The 14,772-nt window shown below is 34.9% G+C and overlaps 4 protein-coding genes across 5 annotated transcripts; all 4 read left to right on the forward strand.

The window, feature by feature from the left end:
- Window positions 1–2,705: 2,705 nt before the first annotated feature.
- LOC130497494 (eukaryotic translation initiation factor 4G-like) lies at window positions 2,706–4,848 on the forward strand. Of its 2 annotated transcripts, none has more exons than XM_056990338.1 (3): window positions 2,706–2,986; window positions 3,424–4,268; window positions 4,347–4,848. In XM_056990338.1, exons 2-3 carry the CDS (start codon window positions 3,429–3,431, stop codon window positions 4,749–4,751), a joined length of 1,245 nt encoding a protein of 414 aa, XP_056846318.1. In that variant the 5' UTR covers window positions 2,706–2,986; window positions 3,424–3,428; the 3' UTR covers window positions 4,752–4,848. The 2 variants fall into 2 exon arrangements, with proteins under 2 accessions (XP_056846318.1, XP_056846319.1); XM_056990339.1 differs by lacking the exon at window positions 2,706–2,986 and adding an exon at window positions 3,015–3,181.
- Window positions 4,849–5,806: 958 nt separating this feature from the next.
- LOC108815558 (MATH domain and coiled-coil domain-containing protein At3g58270) lies at window positions 5,807–7,714 on the forward strand. Its single transcript, XM_056990340.1, has 4 exons — window positions 5,807–6,015; window positions 6,088–6,249; window positions 6,458–6,893; window positions 7,045–7,714. The coding sequence occupies exons 1-4, from the start codon at window positions 5,906–5,908 to the stop codon at window positions 7,450–7,452; spliced, it is 1,116 nt and encodes a 371-aa protein (XP_056846320.1). The 5' UTR covers window positions 5,807–5,905; the 3' UTR covers window positions 7,453–7,714.
- Window positions 7,715–8,006: 292 nt separating this feature from the next.
- On the forward strand, window positions 8,007–9,553 carry LOC108817013 (MATH domain and coiled-coil domain-containing protein At3g58410). Its single transcript, XM_018589594.2, has 4 exons — window positions 8,007–8,235; window positions 8,325–8,482; window positions 8,559–8,938; window positions 9,034–9,553. Exons 1-4 carry the CDS (start codon window positions 8,126–8,128, stop codon window positions 9,436–9,438), a joined length of 1,053 nt encoding a protein of 350 aa, XP_018445096.2. The 5' UTR covers window positions 8,007–8,125; the 3' UTR covers window positions 9,439–9,553.
- Window positions 9,554–11,433: 1,880 nt separating this feature from the next.
- Window positions 11,434–13,440, forward strand: LOC108817010 (MATH domain and coiled-coil domain-containing protein At3g58270). The gene is made up of 3 exons (XM_018589589.2): window positions 11,434–11,857; window positions 11,949–12,748; window positions 12,839–13,440. The coding sequence occupies exons 1-3, from the start codon at window positions 11,551–11,553 to the stop codon at window positions 13,244–13,246; spliced, it is 1,515 nt and encodes a 504-aa protein (XP_018445091.2). The 5' UTR covers window positions 11,434–11,550; the 3' UTR covers window positions 13,247–13,440.
- Window positions 13,441–14,772: the final 1,332 nt, after the last annotated feature.

Below are 14,772 nucleotides of genomic sequence, written 5' to 3' on the forward strand. Positions count from 1 at the left end.
GTCTCCCAAGTCTTTCGACCAGACTAAGTAGTGAAATTAAATTGAAAAATTAGTATTCTATAAAAATTTTGAAAATGAAGTGTATCTTGAGGATTTAACTTTTGCAGGCGGGCAAGAAGTGGGGCTTCATTGGTTTCTCCAATCTTTTTGAGATCCTAAAAATAATTCTTCTACAGAGCACAAAGTTGTTGATAGTAAAGTAACTTAGTTATGCATGGCACTCGAAACGTTGCTTGCAGGAGAGTAGTCTTCATTAGTAGTCACCAGTCTTACCATTGATTGATATGCATTTAGAGCATCTTCAAAAGTACTCTATTTTTAGAGTTTACAAAACTCTAAATTTAAAGTTTCAATATATTTTTTTCCAAAAAAAAAATTTCAAACATAATTTCAAAATTATTTGTATTTTACACTATGATTTCTATATTTGTTATAATGAATATAAATTCATAAAACTTATAAATAACTAGCACATATATAAAAATATCACATTAATATTAATTAATAAAATCTTACAGTAAATATATATATTATAAAATATAAATACATAACTAAATATTAAACTACAAGAAAAATACACTATATTTTGAAGTTTGCAAAACTTCATATTTGAAGTCTAATAAAGATGTTTTTAAACTTCATATTTGAAGTTTAAAGATGTTTTTAAACCTTAAAAATTCTTATTTGAAGGTTTATATTTAGTGTTATATGTAAAACTAAAATTTATGAGAACAATTAACAAATATGAAATATTATAAGATACGATTTATTAAATATTAAAATGATAAACAACAAAATATCTAAGAATCATAAAATGTAATATGTAATTATAAGGACTAAAATGCAAATAAAAATGTGAAACTTCAAAATTGAAGTTTTGAGTAGTGATACTCTATATTTGAAATTTCACTACTAAAAAACTTCAAATTTGAAGTTTTAAAATTTTTTTCGGAAAACAAAAAACTTCAAATATGAAATTATAGAATGTCTTTTGCAGATGCTCTTATGGTAGAGTATCAAGTCACGAGGGTACTTGGACTGTTTGCATTCTCAAACATTACTCGAAATTCATTCATTTTTTTTGTTATTGTATTTAGGCCTGGACGTTCGGGTACCCGTTGGTATTCAGATCGGGTTTTTCGGGTTTTTAGGTTTTTGGGTTTTCGGGTTTACGTTCTTAGGTCTCATACTAAAATTTTATTAGTACTGGTCGGGTTCGGATAATAACACTTCGGGTTCCGTTCAAAATTGTATTGCATCTTAAAACCCATAAAGTAACCATATATCATACAGATTCGGGTTATATCGGTTCTGTTCGGATATAACCGAAATAAAAAACAAAAAATTTGAAGCAAAACTTAAAAAATATTTAAATTAATAAAAATTAATCTATCACACATAAAATTGATAAAATAACAATAAAATGTTAAATCAAGCATGAAAACAAAAATCATCGGTAAACAATATGTATTGCCTTCTAGAGAATAGACTTATTATTTAATAAACAAATTATAAAGTACTTCTTTATAACTAATTGTGTACTTAAAGCATTTATTAAAATTTTAATATTTACTATTATATATCATATTACCACAAATATTAAATTTAATAATTGAAATACTTATATATATATATATATTTCAAAATATTTATATTGACTATTCATTTCAGATTTTTCGGGTTACCCGTTCGGGTTCGGTTAATAACACTTCGGATTCGGATTTTTTTGTACCATCCTACAAGATCCATTCGGGTATTTTTACATTTCGAATCGGATAACGGATCGGGTTTTTTGGTTCGAATTCAGTTTGGATTTCGGGTTCGGATACAGTCGGATAAAACATTTGCTTTGGATATCATTACTTTTGGCTTGTATATACCTTTTTTTTGTTTGCGTAAAATAAGGTTGCAGTTGCACGTTCGTAGCATACTAGCATGCTTCCTTACTCCATTAGGTGTAAAAATATATTTGGTGTTTCCAGCGTTTGTGTTTTATATTTGATAGAGCAATTTACATTCACACACTTCACTTTCCAAACACACTCCAACATACTTTGAATTTTAGACACACGTTTATTAATCTACATTAACTTTTCAACCAGATCAACCAAACAAGTTCTCTCTTCTCTCTTTAAATTATCATTTTTTAAACATATACTCTTTATCTTTCGTGAAGATATTACTTTTGGAATTTTCACATATATTTAAAATAAAGTTAGAATACCAAAAGAACTATTTCAATACATAACTTACAAAAAAAAATTATATGTAATAATTATCATAATCAATATTAAAAATGAATTAAAAAATCAAGTACCATTGAAAACACAAAACTACTATTTTACTCCTAATTTCACTTTTTATGATATTTTTTTCCACTCTTGATAAATGAAAAAGAAATACCTTTTACAAGTACCATTGAAAACCCAAAACTACTATTTTACTCTAAACTTCACTTTTGAAAACACAAGAGTAGAAAAAAAAAGTGAAATTAGGAGTAAAGTTTTTCATTTGTCAAGAGTAGAAAACATATTAATAGACATTTATAAAAATATCATAAATCCTTGAAGAAACTTAAAGAAGAAGGAAAAGGAAGAGAGAAGAAAAAGCAAGAGAAAAAGATTGAGAAAAAAGAAAAAGGAAACATGTGATTGGTGATTTGGTATATTATTACCTTTTTTTTGCTTTAAAAATAAAGTAAATCGAAATTAAAAGTAGAAGGGGGACCCTCTGAACCCTTCTTCCTCCTCGTTAAGTTTTAACTATGCTCGAGTGACTTTACTTTGAGCTAGCTTCTTTCTTCTAAATGAATGCCAAGAAACTTTGAGCTAGTGACTTTACTTTGAACTGGGCGATCCACCGGCTACCATCAGCAGCAGCAACAACCTCACCGATTTCTCCCCGGCGGTTAGGGTAGGGGAGCCGGCGCCGGAGCTGTGACCGACTCTTCCACTTACGTTGATCCTTCCTTATCCTCTAAACGCAGGTATTCAATCAATTCCATGACTTCTCAGTTTCTTTAGGATTAGTTTTTGTCCTGATGGCATCAGACTCGGGTGAATCTACCAACTGTGAGCCATTCAGTTCCTAACCAGCACAATGGTCCCAATGGTGTCGGCGTATACTCTGATATGATCTGATTGTGATCTCGAAACCACACGTGAAGAAGATAGAAAGAGAAGTAGCTAAGCTTCCTTTAACTCTTAAGCGCTCTTAGAGATTAAGATTAATTGTTGAAAGTTCCCTCTAAATTAATCATAAAAATTATAGGTCACAACTACAAGAGATCATAACCTAAATTAAAAAAGGAAAAATCCTTTAAACTTAACTAAAAAGGGAAAAACACCAAACTCTTAATCTAATGCTAAAAGGGAAAATCATTAAGACCGTAGTTCCAAGTTCTCATATCATACTCCTATGCAGGTAGTATGATGCACAGAGCCGAGAGAAAATACCAAGTAGGTGCAGTTACAGATGAAGAAGAAGCGAAACGAAGGCAATTAAAGGGCATCTTGGAAAAGTTGACCCCGCAAAACTTTGAGAAAGTTTTGGAGCAATTTAAAAGTGTCAACATCGACAACGCCGTTACTCTTACTGGTGTAGTTTCACAGATATTTGACCAAGCTTCGAAGGAGCCTACCTTGGGTGAGATGTATGGAGATTTATGTTACCATCTGTCTGGGACGTTACCCGATTTCAATGAGGATGGTGAAAAGATTACTTTCAGAAGATTGCTTCTCAATAAATGTCAGATGGAATTTGAGAGAGGAGAGAAAGAAGAGGAGGAAGCCAATAGAGTTCCTGAAGAAGGACAAACCGAGGAGGAGAGACTCAAGGTTCGGAGGAGAAGGCTCGGTAATATTAGACTTATTGGTGAGTTATACAAGAAAAGGATGTTGACTGAGAAAATCATGCACGCATGCATCCAGAAGTTGCTCGGGTATGATCAGGATCCACATGAAGAGAACATAGAAGTTCTGTGTGAACTAATGAGTACGATAGGAGTTATGATCGATCACGACAAAGCTAAGGTCCATATGGATGCATATTTTGAGAGAATGAAAATGCTATCATGCAAACAAGAATTGTCTTCTACAGTCAGGTTCATGTTAATTAATGCCATCTATCTGAGAAAGAGCAAATGGCAAGAGAGAATGAAAGTTGAAGGGCCAATTCCGGAAACAGTAGGAAATAAAGATTCTTGCGTCTTTCTCAAGGAAAGAAATGAAAGCATGGATATCAATGGGTTTCATGTCTTGTCTTCACAAGTAATCATTCTGTATACATATTCTTGTTACTCTACATGACACCATCTTCATTTTTTTCTTTTTGTCTTTCACTTGCAGGTAGAATCTGTGAGGCGTCTGTTTGAGAGACATCCAGACATTGCAATAGGTTTCCGTGCAAAGAACCAGCTTCTGAGGAACTCTTGCATGAATTCCCTTCTCAGCTTAATCGAGACACTGTGTCAACCACTTGAAGATCTCTCCAATGAAGATCTTGTCGAAGCAGACATCGCACTGACTTATGTGAAAGATTTAGGCTTTAGAGTGGATTGGTTGGACAAGAAGCTAGACCAAGTAAAAGAAAAGAAGAGGAAAGAGCTGTCTGGTTCTGCCATGCTTCAAGAAACAGAGGAAAGTTTACTGAAGCTGAAGCGAAAGTGTGCAGAGCTTGAGGCTCTAGCTGAGGAGCAGAAGGCCGAGTTGTCGGCCACCAGAACTCCTCTGTCATTCGACGATGTTGTTTGATGACTTGAACAGCTCAAGCTGAGCTCTTAAGACATTTGGTTTTCTACTATCTAAGTTTCTTTGTTGGTTGTCAAAATAAGAGATCATCTTGGCTTTAGTAAGTGTAGTTTTTTTTTTTTTTTTTTTTTTTTTTGAATGAATGCTAAATTTATTCATCAAAAAGCCTATTTACATCAAGTATCAAGTGAGTCCTTTGTAAAGAAAATAAACTCCTAAGAACTTTACAATTGAAATCTTTTCTCCCTCAAAACTTCTAACTCTGCTGCCAAAATATTTACTGCCTTTTAGTAAGTGTAGTTTTGAGTCAGAGTTTCATTATGTTTGCCTATTATATTTGTCACTCTCACATACTCACAATCACACGATATGGCAACGACTCTGTTTCTTTATAACAATGACTTGTGAGATAATGGAGCCCACTCGCAAAAGCTCCAAACTTACTAGTAACCGAATTTAACCAAAACTAAACAGAATTATCTGTAATTTAATCAGTTTGCAGAATCTTAATTGAGTCTGGAATCTTATTTGACTCTTGTTTTCTTTTGATGTAAAAAAAGTTTGTAATTTTGATCAAATTTGTATTTTAATGGATTTTAAATTCATATTTAGTGTTATTCATTATATTATTTTTAAATATAATGTTAAAATTATTTATTGATGATTTTTATTTATAAATCTGTGTTATTCAACTATACAAATTTAAAAATAAATTTAGTTTTATATTGGAGTGTATTTGAATAATTTTTTCTTATTTATAAATATTAAATAAAATTCACAATTAAATAACCTTTTTGCTGGGTTATATGTATATTAACTTAATCTTATCTATGTATATTCACCTAAATTACTCTATAATATAACTAAACAAACTAAAATGAATTTGCTGACAAAAAACAAATTAAACTGAAGTTAGGAAATGAGCAATGACATGTTCCACTCTTTTTTTTGGCTAGAATATTTTTTTTTTTTTCAGAAACTAAAAGTTCATAATTTTGGCTAGAATTTAAAAAATAAATAAAAAAGTATACTTTTCTATAAACCCTAATATAATCTCTCGCTGGACAGGGTGATTCTTCTGTCACTTAACCAGTTTTCAGGGCTTATGTTTCGTTAACCATTAGCTCAGTTTATAGGGTTCTTCTTCTTTTTGATCAATGGGTGAGGATCAAATGGAAAGGAAATTCGCTTGGGTTTTGAAAAAGTTCTCTTCTTTGCAAGATGATGAATACTACTCTCGCCCCTTCGCCGTCGCCGGCTGCAACTGGTAACTATTGTTTACAAACATCTCTCAAGTCGAGTTGTGGAATTTGATTTAAAATGGGCTCTGTTTTTACAGGCGCCTTGTTACTTATCCCAAGGGAGAGGGTGATACTGATGGTTACTTGTCAGTGTATCTTGAACTTGTGGATCCTGAGTCTTTGCCATCTGGTTGGACAAGACAAGTTAACTTTACCCTCACCGTTGTGTCTAAGCGTAGTGGCCAATCAAACAAAGTATTATTAGTGATTTGTTTTTGCTTGGTGCCCTTAGAAATTTGAGCAATTCCTTCCTGGTTCATTCATTGTTACGCCTTGTTGTATGATACTTTGGGCCTAATGCCCTGTCTTTGATTTTTGAATATCTTTCTTCATTCCTTGTATGCTCTTTTCTGATTGATGAGACCCCCAAAAAAGAAAATAATAATCTTTATCTTCTGTTTTTGTGGCAGGTGGTGGGCAATGTTGTTTCAATACAGAGGATACGAGTTGGGGTCATGATAAGTTCATTTCTCTTACCAAGCTTCATTCCGAGGGTAGAGGATTTCTGGTGGAAAACAAACTCACCATCGTCGCTGAACTGCGTGTACTTCCAGAGGGAAATGTGAGTATTGCTGCCCCTCTTAGTCTCAGCAGCAAAGATGAAACTCAAGCTGATGAAATAGCTGAGGATGCGGATGTAGTAGATGATGGCGCGTCTGAAGAGGCTACTTCTGACTGGGTTACAGATAACGATGGTTCTTTTGAAGAGGATGTGGAAAATGATGATGTTCCATCTTCTTGTTTAGATGACGGAGGTGGGGACATGAGTCCTCTCGACCAATCCAATGCCTTTGATGACGCTGAGTCTGAGGTTTTCAATGAATTTGACTTTTCTCCTTCTCAGGTAAGAACTGGTCTTCTATTGTTGTTAGAGAGAAAGCTCTAATCTGAAACTGAACGCTACAGCATGTTCTATTTCATATGTCCATATCTCTTATTTCTTTAGAAAACAAGTCTCTGGTTTATGTTCATTTCACGCTGTTTATGGCTAACAGGTAGAATCAGTGAGACACATATTCAGAAGACACCCGGACATAGCAATAGGATTCCGCCCAAGGAACAGACAGATCAGAAGAGCTTACATGAATGAACTCCTTAGCCTCATCGACATGCTATGCCAGTCACCAGAGAAGCTTTCCGAGGATGATCTGAGCGATGCTGATGACACACTTGCTGATCTGATTGATGTCGGTTTTAGATTAGATTGGCTGAAGACAAAGCTGGACGAAGTCGCTGAAAAGAAGAAGAACGAACAGAGTAGTGGGGCGCGGTTACGAACAATGGAGGAACAGTTGCGGAAGCTGAAGATGATGTTCTTGGATCTTGAAACTCAGCTTCAGATGGAAAAGAATGAGGCTCTGGTGGCAAGGGCTCCTCTCTCCTTCAACGATGTTGTGTCCTGATTTGCGAGGATTCTTGTAGAATTGTAGGTGAAAATCTTGATGTCTTGATTCAGACAAGTGTTTTCAGGTTCATATTTTAATGTTCGGTTTTCTAATCTGTTTGACTTCTTCAAATTAACAAAAGGGTCCTTGTTGGCTTCAAGATGAGTTACTTTGGGAGGCTCTTCCTGTATAACCTCTTACTGTTGTTGCTAGAGCGTGAGAACTCAGACACTCTCTTAATTGCTCTGTTTCTTAAGAGTTAGACTCTGTGGTACTTTTAGTCTGAAAGATCGTGTGAACCTTATCATTATTTTCTTAATCGAATCAAAGTGTTCAAAAAATTATCTGAAGTTTCCATATTTGTTTTTGGGTTTCGAAGTTGCTCTATTTTAGGTCTCTTTAGGTTTTGTATAAAAGTACCGAGTTTCTTGATGATGAAGCAATCTACTTGGGAATATGGTTCGGTTTTATTTGGTTTAGTTTGGTTTGGTTTATCTCGGGTCTAAACCTATTTTTATAAATAAATCATAAAGAGTTTTGATTTCTCCTCCCTTCAACCCTAAAACCCCCTCTCTCTCTTCAAGGCTTCAATCCTTTCTTGCGTGCTATTCTTTTGCTTGTTTCCAAAATCAGTTTATAGGGTTTTATTGTTGCTACTATTGTTCTCTATCTATAAACTTTCACCATATCAATGGATGGGCATATGAAGAAGAAACTCACTTGTGTTTTCAAACACTTGTGTTTGCAACAAGATGACGAGTGCCACTACTCTCTTCCCTTCAAGGTCGCCGGCTGCGATTGGTAAATAAAGGAAAACGATTACAGAGATTTTTTTTTGTAAATAAAGGTCCGTTTTCTGTAGTTTGGATATTTGTTTTTTCTTGGTGCAGGCGGCTTGTTGCTTTTCGCAAAAGAGATACGGATGGTGGCTACTTGTCCATGTATCTGGATCTCGCCCCTGGAACGCTCCCACCAGGATGGAGAAGAGACGTGAAGTTTAGCCTCACTCTCGTGACTAAGGGCTTGCCTAGTTTGACCAAAACATTAGGTGACTCTTCTGCATTTATGCTCCTTATTAATCATATTATTTTAACTTGTATGTCCTTTTTTTGTGATGATGACAGGAGGGCAAGGCTGTTTCGATGCAGAGAATAACAGCTGTGGCTTTGAAGAGTTCTTGCCTCTTTCCAAACTTTGGAGATACCTGGATGATTACAGACTCACTATCATCGCTGAACTAGACGTTATCCCAGCTGTTGTGTTACCAGAGGAACCTGCACACATGATTATTAAACCATCTCTGAGCTGCAACCAAGCTTATGATGATGCATCTGTCAGTAGATCTCAGGTGGAGCAAGTGTCTTGTCAATTGGAGCAAAAAAATGAGAACCATGATTCAGATGAAAATGGTGGTAAATGGTTTAACACTGTGGCTTCTGTTAAGGAGATTCAACCTGTAAAGGAGACAACTAATGTCAACGGGTTTGAGGTTTTGTCTTCTCAGGTAATAATGGAACTTAAGGAGACTTGTGTTATTCCAAATCTCTGAAGCATGCTCTTTCTCATTAGCTTTGTATATCTTTTTTTTTCACCTCGCAGGTAGAATCTGTGAAGCTTATATTCGAGAGACACCCAGACATCGCTGTGGAGTTTAACGCAAAGAACCAACATCTCAAGAACGCATGTATGAACTTCTTGCTAAGCTTAGTGGAGACGTTATGCCAGTCACTTGAGAAGCTCTCCAATGAAGATCTAGTGGAAGCAGACATTGCGTTGACATACTTGAAAGATGCAGGTTATAAGGTGGATTGGCTGGAGAAGAAGCTAGACCAACTAAAAGACAAAAAGGAGGGTGAGCAGTCTTGTTTGGCTCGGCTCCAAGAAATCGAGGAAAATCTACAGAAACTGAAGCAGAAGTGTTCAGAGCTGGATGTTCTTGCGGAGGAGGAGAAGACAGAGTTGTCAGCCACAAGAACTGCTCTGTCTTTCGATGATATTGTTTGATTGATGACTTAATTTTGATTTATTAGGCATTTTGGTGTTCTGATATCTTAGTTTCTTCACTGGTTTCTAAGTAGGCTTTTGCCACAAAGGTTTTTGCTTCTAACAACTTTGTTCTCTTACTGAGTTTCTTGACGAAACAGAGATTTCCCAAACTAAATAGATTTGCCTGAAACAGAGATCTTGGAGAGTTCATAGGCACTTGGAGTTGGAGTTCATCGACTAGATTTTGAAATGAGAATACGCCATATGTAAAAAGCTTGTCATGTTTTTTTTTGTGAAGCATTGAGGTGAGAGTGACACTTAAAGAGCAGCATGCTTTTTTGACAGAAAAATGTGGGTTTTACGATTTTTGGCGAGAAATGTGTATTTTACTATTGTACTGGGAAATATATTTTTGCGGTTTTAGCGGAAAATGTGTTTTCATAGTTTTGGCAAAAATGTGCTTTAGTTTTAGTGGGAATTTCTTTTACGATTTTGGTTGAAAATTGCATTTTTATGGTTTTTGGCAGGAAATATATTTTTTCCGGTTTTAGTGAGAAAATTCATTTTTATGATTTTGACGAAAAATAGAATTATTGTGGTTTTAGCAAAAAAAAAAATATTTTTATGGTTTTGGTAGAAAACTGTATTTTTTGGTTTTAGAGGAAATGTATTTTCTATTTTGGCAAAACAAAATTATAGTCTCGCCGTATTAGCAAAAAATACAGTTTCGAATTTTGTAAGAAATTATATCATAATTATTTATTTTTCTTGAATATATATATTTATTAGAATAAGAGTAAATTTTTTATATGTTATTTTAGACCGGTTTATCTCTATCTAGATGCACCAATTAAACTCATATGGATGGACCAACTAGAATGAATCTTATTTTATGCTCAAATTTTAAAATTCATTTGGATGAATCATTTAAAATGCCCGTTTTTCACTAAACGAACATCAATTTCATCGCCATCCAGATAGACCCATCCTACTACGTACTCACCTTAGACAAAGGAAAGTTCATGTTTTGTGAATCTTCTACTGGTATAAGCTTTGTTTAAGTTGGAACTATTTTTATCAAGTGCCCGTAGTGTTCATTTTGGGATCAGTCTTAAACTTGTCTTGTTGATCAGGCATATTCTTGTTCTATTTTAAGTGTGTGCAGTGTTTGTTTCCGTCGTAACAGCCTTGAATTCTCTTGTTCACGCATTGTTCTTGTTTTACTTTTAACAAGTTTGCGTAGTGTTTGTTTTGGGATCAGCCTTGAACATTTCTTGTTGTTCAAGCAATGACCATGTTCTCTTTTGATCAAGTATATGTTGTGGTTGTTTTGGGATCAGCCTTGAACTTTTTATTGCTGTTCACGCATTGTTCTATTATATATTACTTAAAACTTATTTTTATGAGATGTTGGAGAAACAGAACACTGTTTTGATGGAAAGACTACAACTTGGGGGATTTCCAGAAATGCTTCGTCTTTTCAAACTTCATGAGAATGATGGTGGATTTCTTGTGAATGGACAATTGATGATTATTGCAGAGTTAGATGTTTTTGAAATTATTGGCACTCATCAGATGATAATGCTGCTGAGTCTAATGATTCACTCAAGAAAACTTCACCTGTGAACAATGCCAATGGAACAAAACAGGTATGAAAACTAAAGTAAAGTTGAAGAGATGTTTGTTTTCACGGACAGAACTGGAAAACAGATTACTGTGTTCAGGTCTCCAAAGATTGATGTTTAATCTACATCTTTTTCTCCTTGTACGTTGAAAGTTCTGTAAAAAAGACCCTCCAAAGAAGAAACGTTGGTCAGAACAAGAGAAGAAATTATCGGGACTTTTGAGCAACGTTTTTAAACCGACCGTGGTTTTTGAATCGTGGGTCAGTAAGTCCTATTTGCAAGGCAAATTGTTGAACTTTATTTCTTGTTTAAACCGGTTTGATTCGGTACAATTTGGTTTCGTTTGGTTTGAATTAAATTGGTTTGATACTTATTTGAATTTGTACTGCTTAACAAGCCCTTTCATTTCAACCCTAATTTTCTCTCACAGTCTTCGAGTCCACTGGAGACACTTTTCACAAACTTTGTAAATCCAATTCAGTTTCTAGGGTTTAGTTGTGCCTTGATGCTCTCACAACTCGATTCCCTAGCATCCTCTTCTTTAATGGGTGAGCGAGTTGAAAAGAGATATACTTGGGTTTTGAAAAACTTCTCAGATTTGCAAGCCGAGCCTACCTACTCTCTCCCTTTCGTCTTCGCCGGTTGCAATTGGAATATTATAGCTTACCCCAAGGGGTATGAGAAGTGCAGACACTTATCTCTGTTTCTGGGTATTGTAAATCCTGAATCTTTGCCATCAGGATGGAGAAGAGAATTGAAGTTTCGCCTCACTCTTGTTAACAAGCTTTGGAGTTGTGATACCAAAGTATTAGGTCAGTTTTGTCCATTGCAAAGACAATATATATATATTGTTTGTCACCATTTGATGAGATTGTTTTGTGTTGTTGTTTGTGTAAATCGCAGAAGGACAAAGTTGGTTCGATGCAAGTAGTAGCGCTTGGGGGTTTAAAGAGTTCATTCCCCTTTCAACAGTTCGTTTCAGAGATAATAAATTTCTGGTTGGTGACAAACTTGTTATTGTCGCTGAACTACACCTTTTTCCACTTGTTGTGGAAACTGTCAAGATTATTGAACCTCTGAGCTGCAATGAAGGAAGCCAAGTTGCTGCTGATGAATCTCGGAATGCTGCTGCATCATCTCAAGAGAAAGTAGACTTTGATGTCTCTCAGGACATTCCCTCTGTCGATGCATCTGAAGAGGGTTTGGATGATGATGCTGGGGCATCTCAAGAGGGCTCAGATGATGATGCTGGATCTGAAGAGGGTCAAAATGATGATGATGATGATGCTTCATCTCTTGTTTCTGAAGATGGAAGTAAGGAAAAAGGTCTCTTGAATCAATCAAATTCTTTGAAGGAGGGATCTCTAACAGTAGAAAATTGTGGTATGATGTCTAACAATGTGGCATCTGAGACTGAGGTTTCCAATGTAGATGATGCGCCTATAGAGGATCCAGAGGATGATGATGATGTAATTGAACATGATCAGGGTGATGATAATGCTTCATCTCTTGCTTCCGGTGTTAGTGACAGAGATGTAGGTTCTCTAAACAAATTTGAGGGCACGTCTCAGAGAGAAGAGGATGGTGATATCAAGTGTGACAAGGTAGCATCTGTTACTGAGGCTTCCAATGATTTTCCGGAGAAGGTTCAACCAGTAAAGGAAACCAAATATGTTAATGGTTTTCAGGTTTTTTCTTCTCAGGTAAGAATGGTGAATATTTCTGGTTTTGTTTTCAGGTTTCAGCCTACACAATTATGTTCCAAAACAGTTTTACATTGTTCTCAACTGCAGGTAGAATCAGTGAGCCATATATTCAAAAGACACCCGGACATAGCATTAGAGTTCCGTCCAAAGAACCAAGAGATCAGAAGAGCTTACATGAATGAACTCCTTAGCCTAATTGAGATGCTGTGCCAGTCACCAGAGAAGCTCTCCGAGGATGATCTGAGCAATGCTGACGACACACTGGCTGATCTGATTGATGTCGGTTTTAAGTTGGATTGGCTGAAGATAAAGCTGGATGAGGTTTCTGAGAAGAAAAAGAAGGAAAAGGGTAGTGAGACTCGGCTACAAACAATGGAAGAACAGTTGCTGAAGCTGAAGCTTATGTTCTTGAATCTTGAAACTCAGCTGCAGAAGGAAAAGGAAGAGGCTTTGGCTGCAAGAGCTCCTCTCTCGTTCAACGATGTTGTTTACTGATATGCGAGTATGAGACTGCTTTTGATTGTGTTTAAACAAATATTATTCCTCTCTTAGCAGTAAAATTATCTTTACCCACCTAGCAGTGCCATGTAGAATTTTATTATACTAGCAAGGAATTGTAATGACAAGAAAACAGAGTATCTGTTAAACTGTTGATTGAATGCAGAACCATGAGGCAATCTTACCAGTCATCCTATACTCTTCAACCTATTGGGGACTCTGTTCATTTTCTAGAGTAATCTGATCAAGAGTGTGCTTGAGTGGTAGCTCAGTAACCAGATTGGAGATGAATTTCACGAATTGGATTTGTGTTTTGTGGTTCTTGTTTAGGTGTCTGAAACCTTATGTGCTCCGGCATTAAATCATCGTATTTTCATGACTCAGAGAGTATTTGAACTGTATATGTGAAAGTCATCCAAACGTTGAATCTTGTGTGTATATGGATGGACTTCTTATGCAACGCAATGTCTAGGTGACTTTCACATAAGCTACTGAGTAGTGTAAAGTTATATGTTAGTACTAGGGGTTTGCCGGCGCGTAGCGTCGGTTTTGCTAATATTGTTATGATTTGACTATAGTTTTATTATTTAGAACATTTCTCAACAGTATTTTAGAAAACAAAATATGTATATGATTTTATGGAATTTATTAATTTGATTGTAGTTTTTGCAAAGTTACCATGAAAGAAATTTAAGTTTAAATATATGCATGAGAGTTTGAAAGTGTAATAGCTGAATTATTTATTATTTAATTGAAACTTATTAATTTAAATTATGATTTAGAAAATTTATAAATGTGGACTTCATCTTACAATGATTATATTAAATTAGAGTTTATACATATATATTTATATGTATATATACATATATATATTATGTTGTGAAAATATTACTTTTCACATTATATATATATATATATATATATTATATATATATATATATCAATAATTAGATATGATAGTAAAGATGCCTAAAACTTAAATTGATAAATCTATCCTAGTTATATAAACTGCATTTTTATTTATCTTTTATTTTGCGTCATCTCATTTGGAAATAAGATGATTTTTTGTCACGTTTTTATACTATCAGCTTTGTATTTGTTCGGTTCAACTTGGGTTACTCTTCAGTTATCGGCTAAAATGGAACCAAACCGATAACCCAAAGTAAATGAAATTGATCTCGTTTTTGGCTAGATCCATAACTGAACCGATATTCTTACTTCGGATCGGGTATTCTTACTTCGGATCGGGTTCGGGTTTGAGATTTATGCCCAGACCTAGTTTTGTATATTGGGATGATGGGGAGATGTTATAATAGTTTGATGCTTTGGACTTTTCTAGGTTGATTTCTATGAATTATATTTGTGAGTGGTGTTTATGATGATAATTTCAAATAATCACATGTGTTATATTAACCGCTAGTTTTTTCTCGCTCTGAATTTGTCAAAATTAAGAAGTTGTGATTATATCGATTTAACCAATCAGATGTATATTGATCGTAAAGATACATTCGAAGTTGGTACAG

Source organism: Raphanus sativus, chromosome 7, assembly GCF_000801105.2.
Source record: "Raphanus sativus cultivar WK10039 chromosome 7, ASM80110v3, whole genome shotgun sequence".
Taxonomy (NCBI): Eukaryota; Viridiplantae; Streptophyta; class Magnoliopsida; order Brassicales; family Brassicaceae; genus Raphanus; species Raphanus sativus.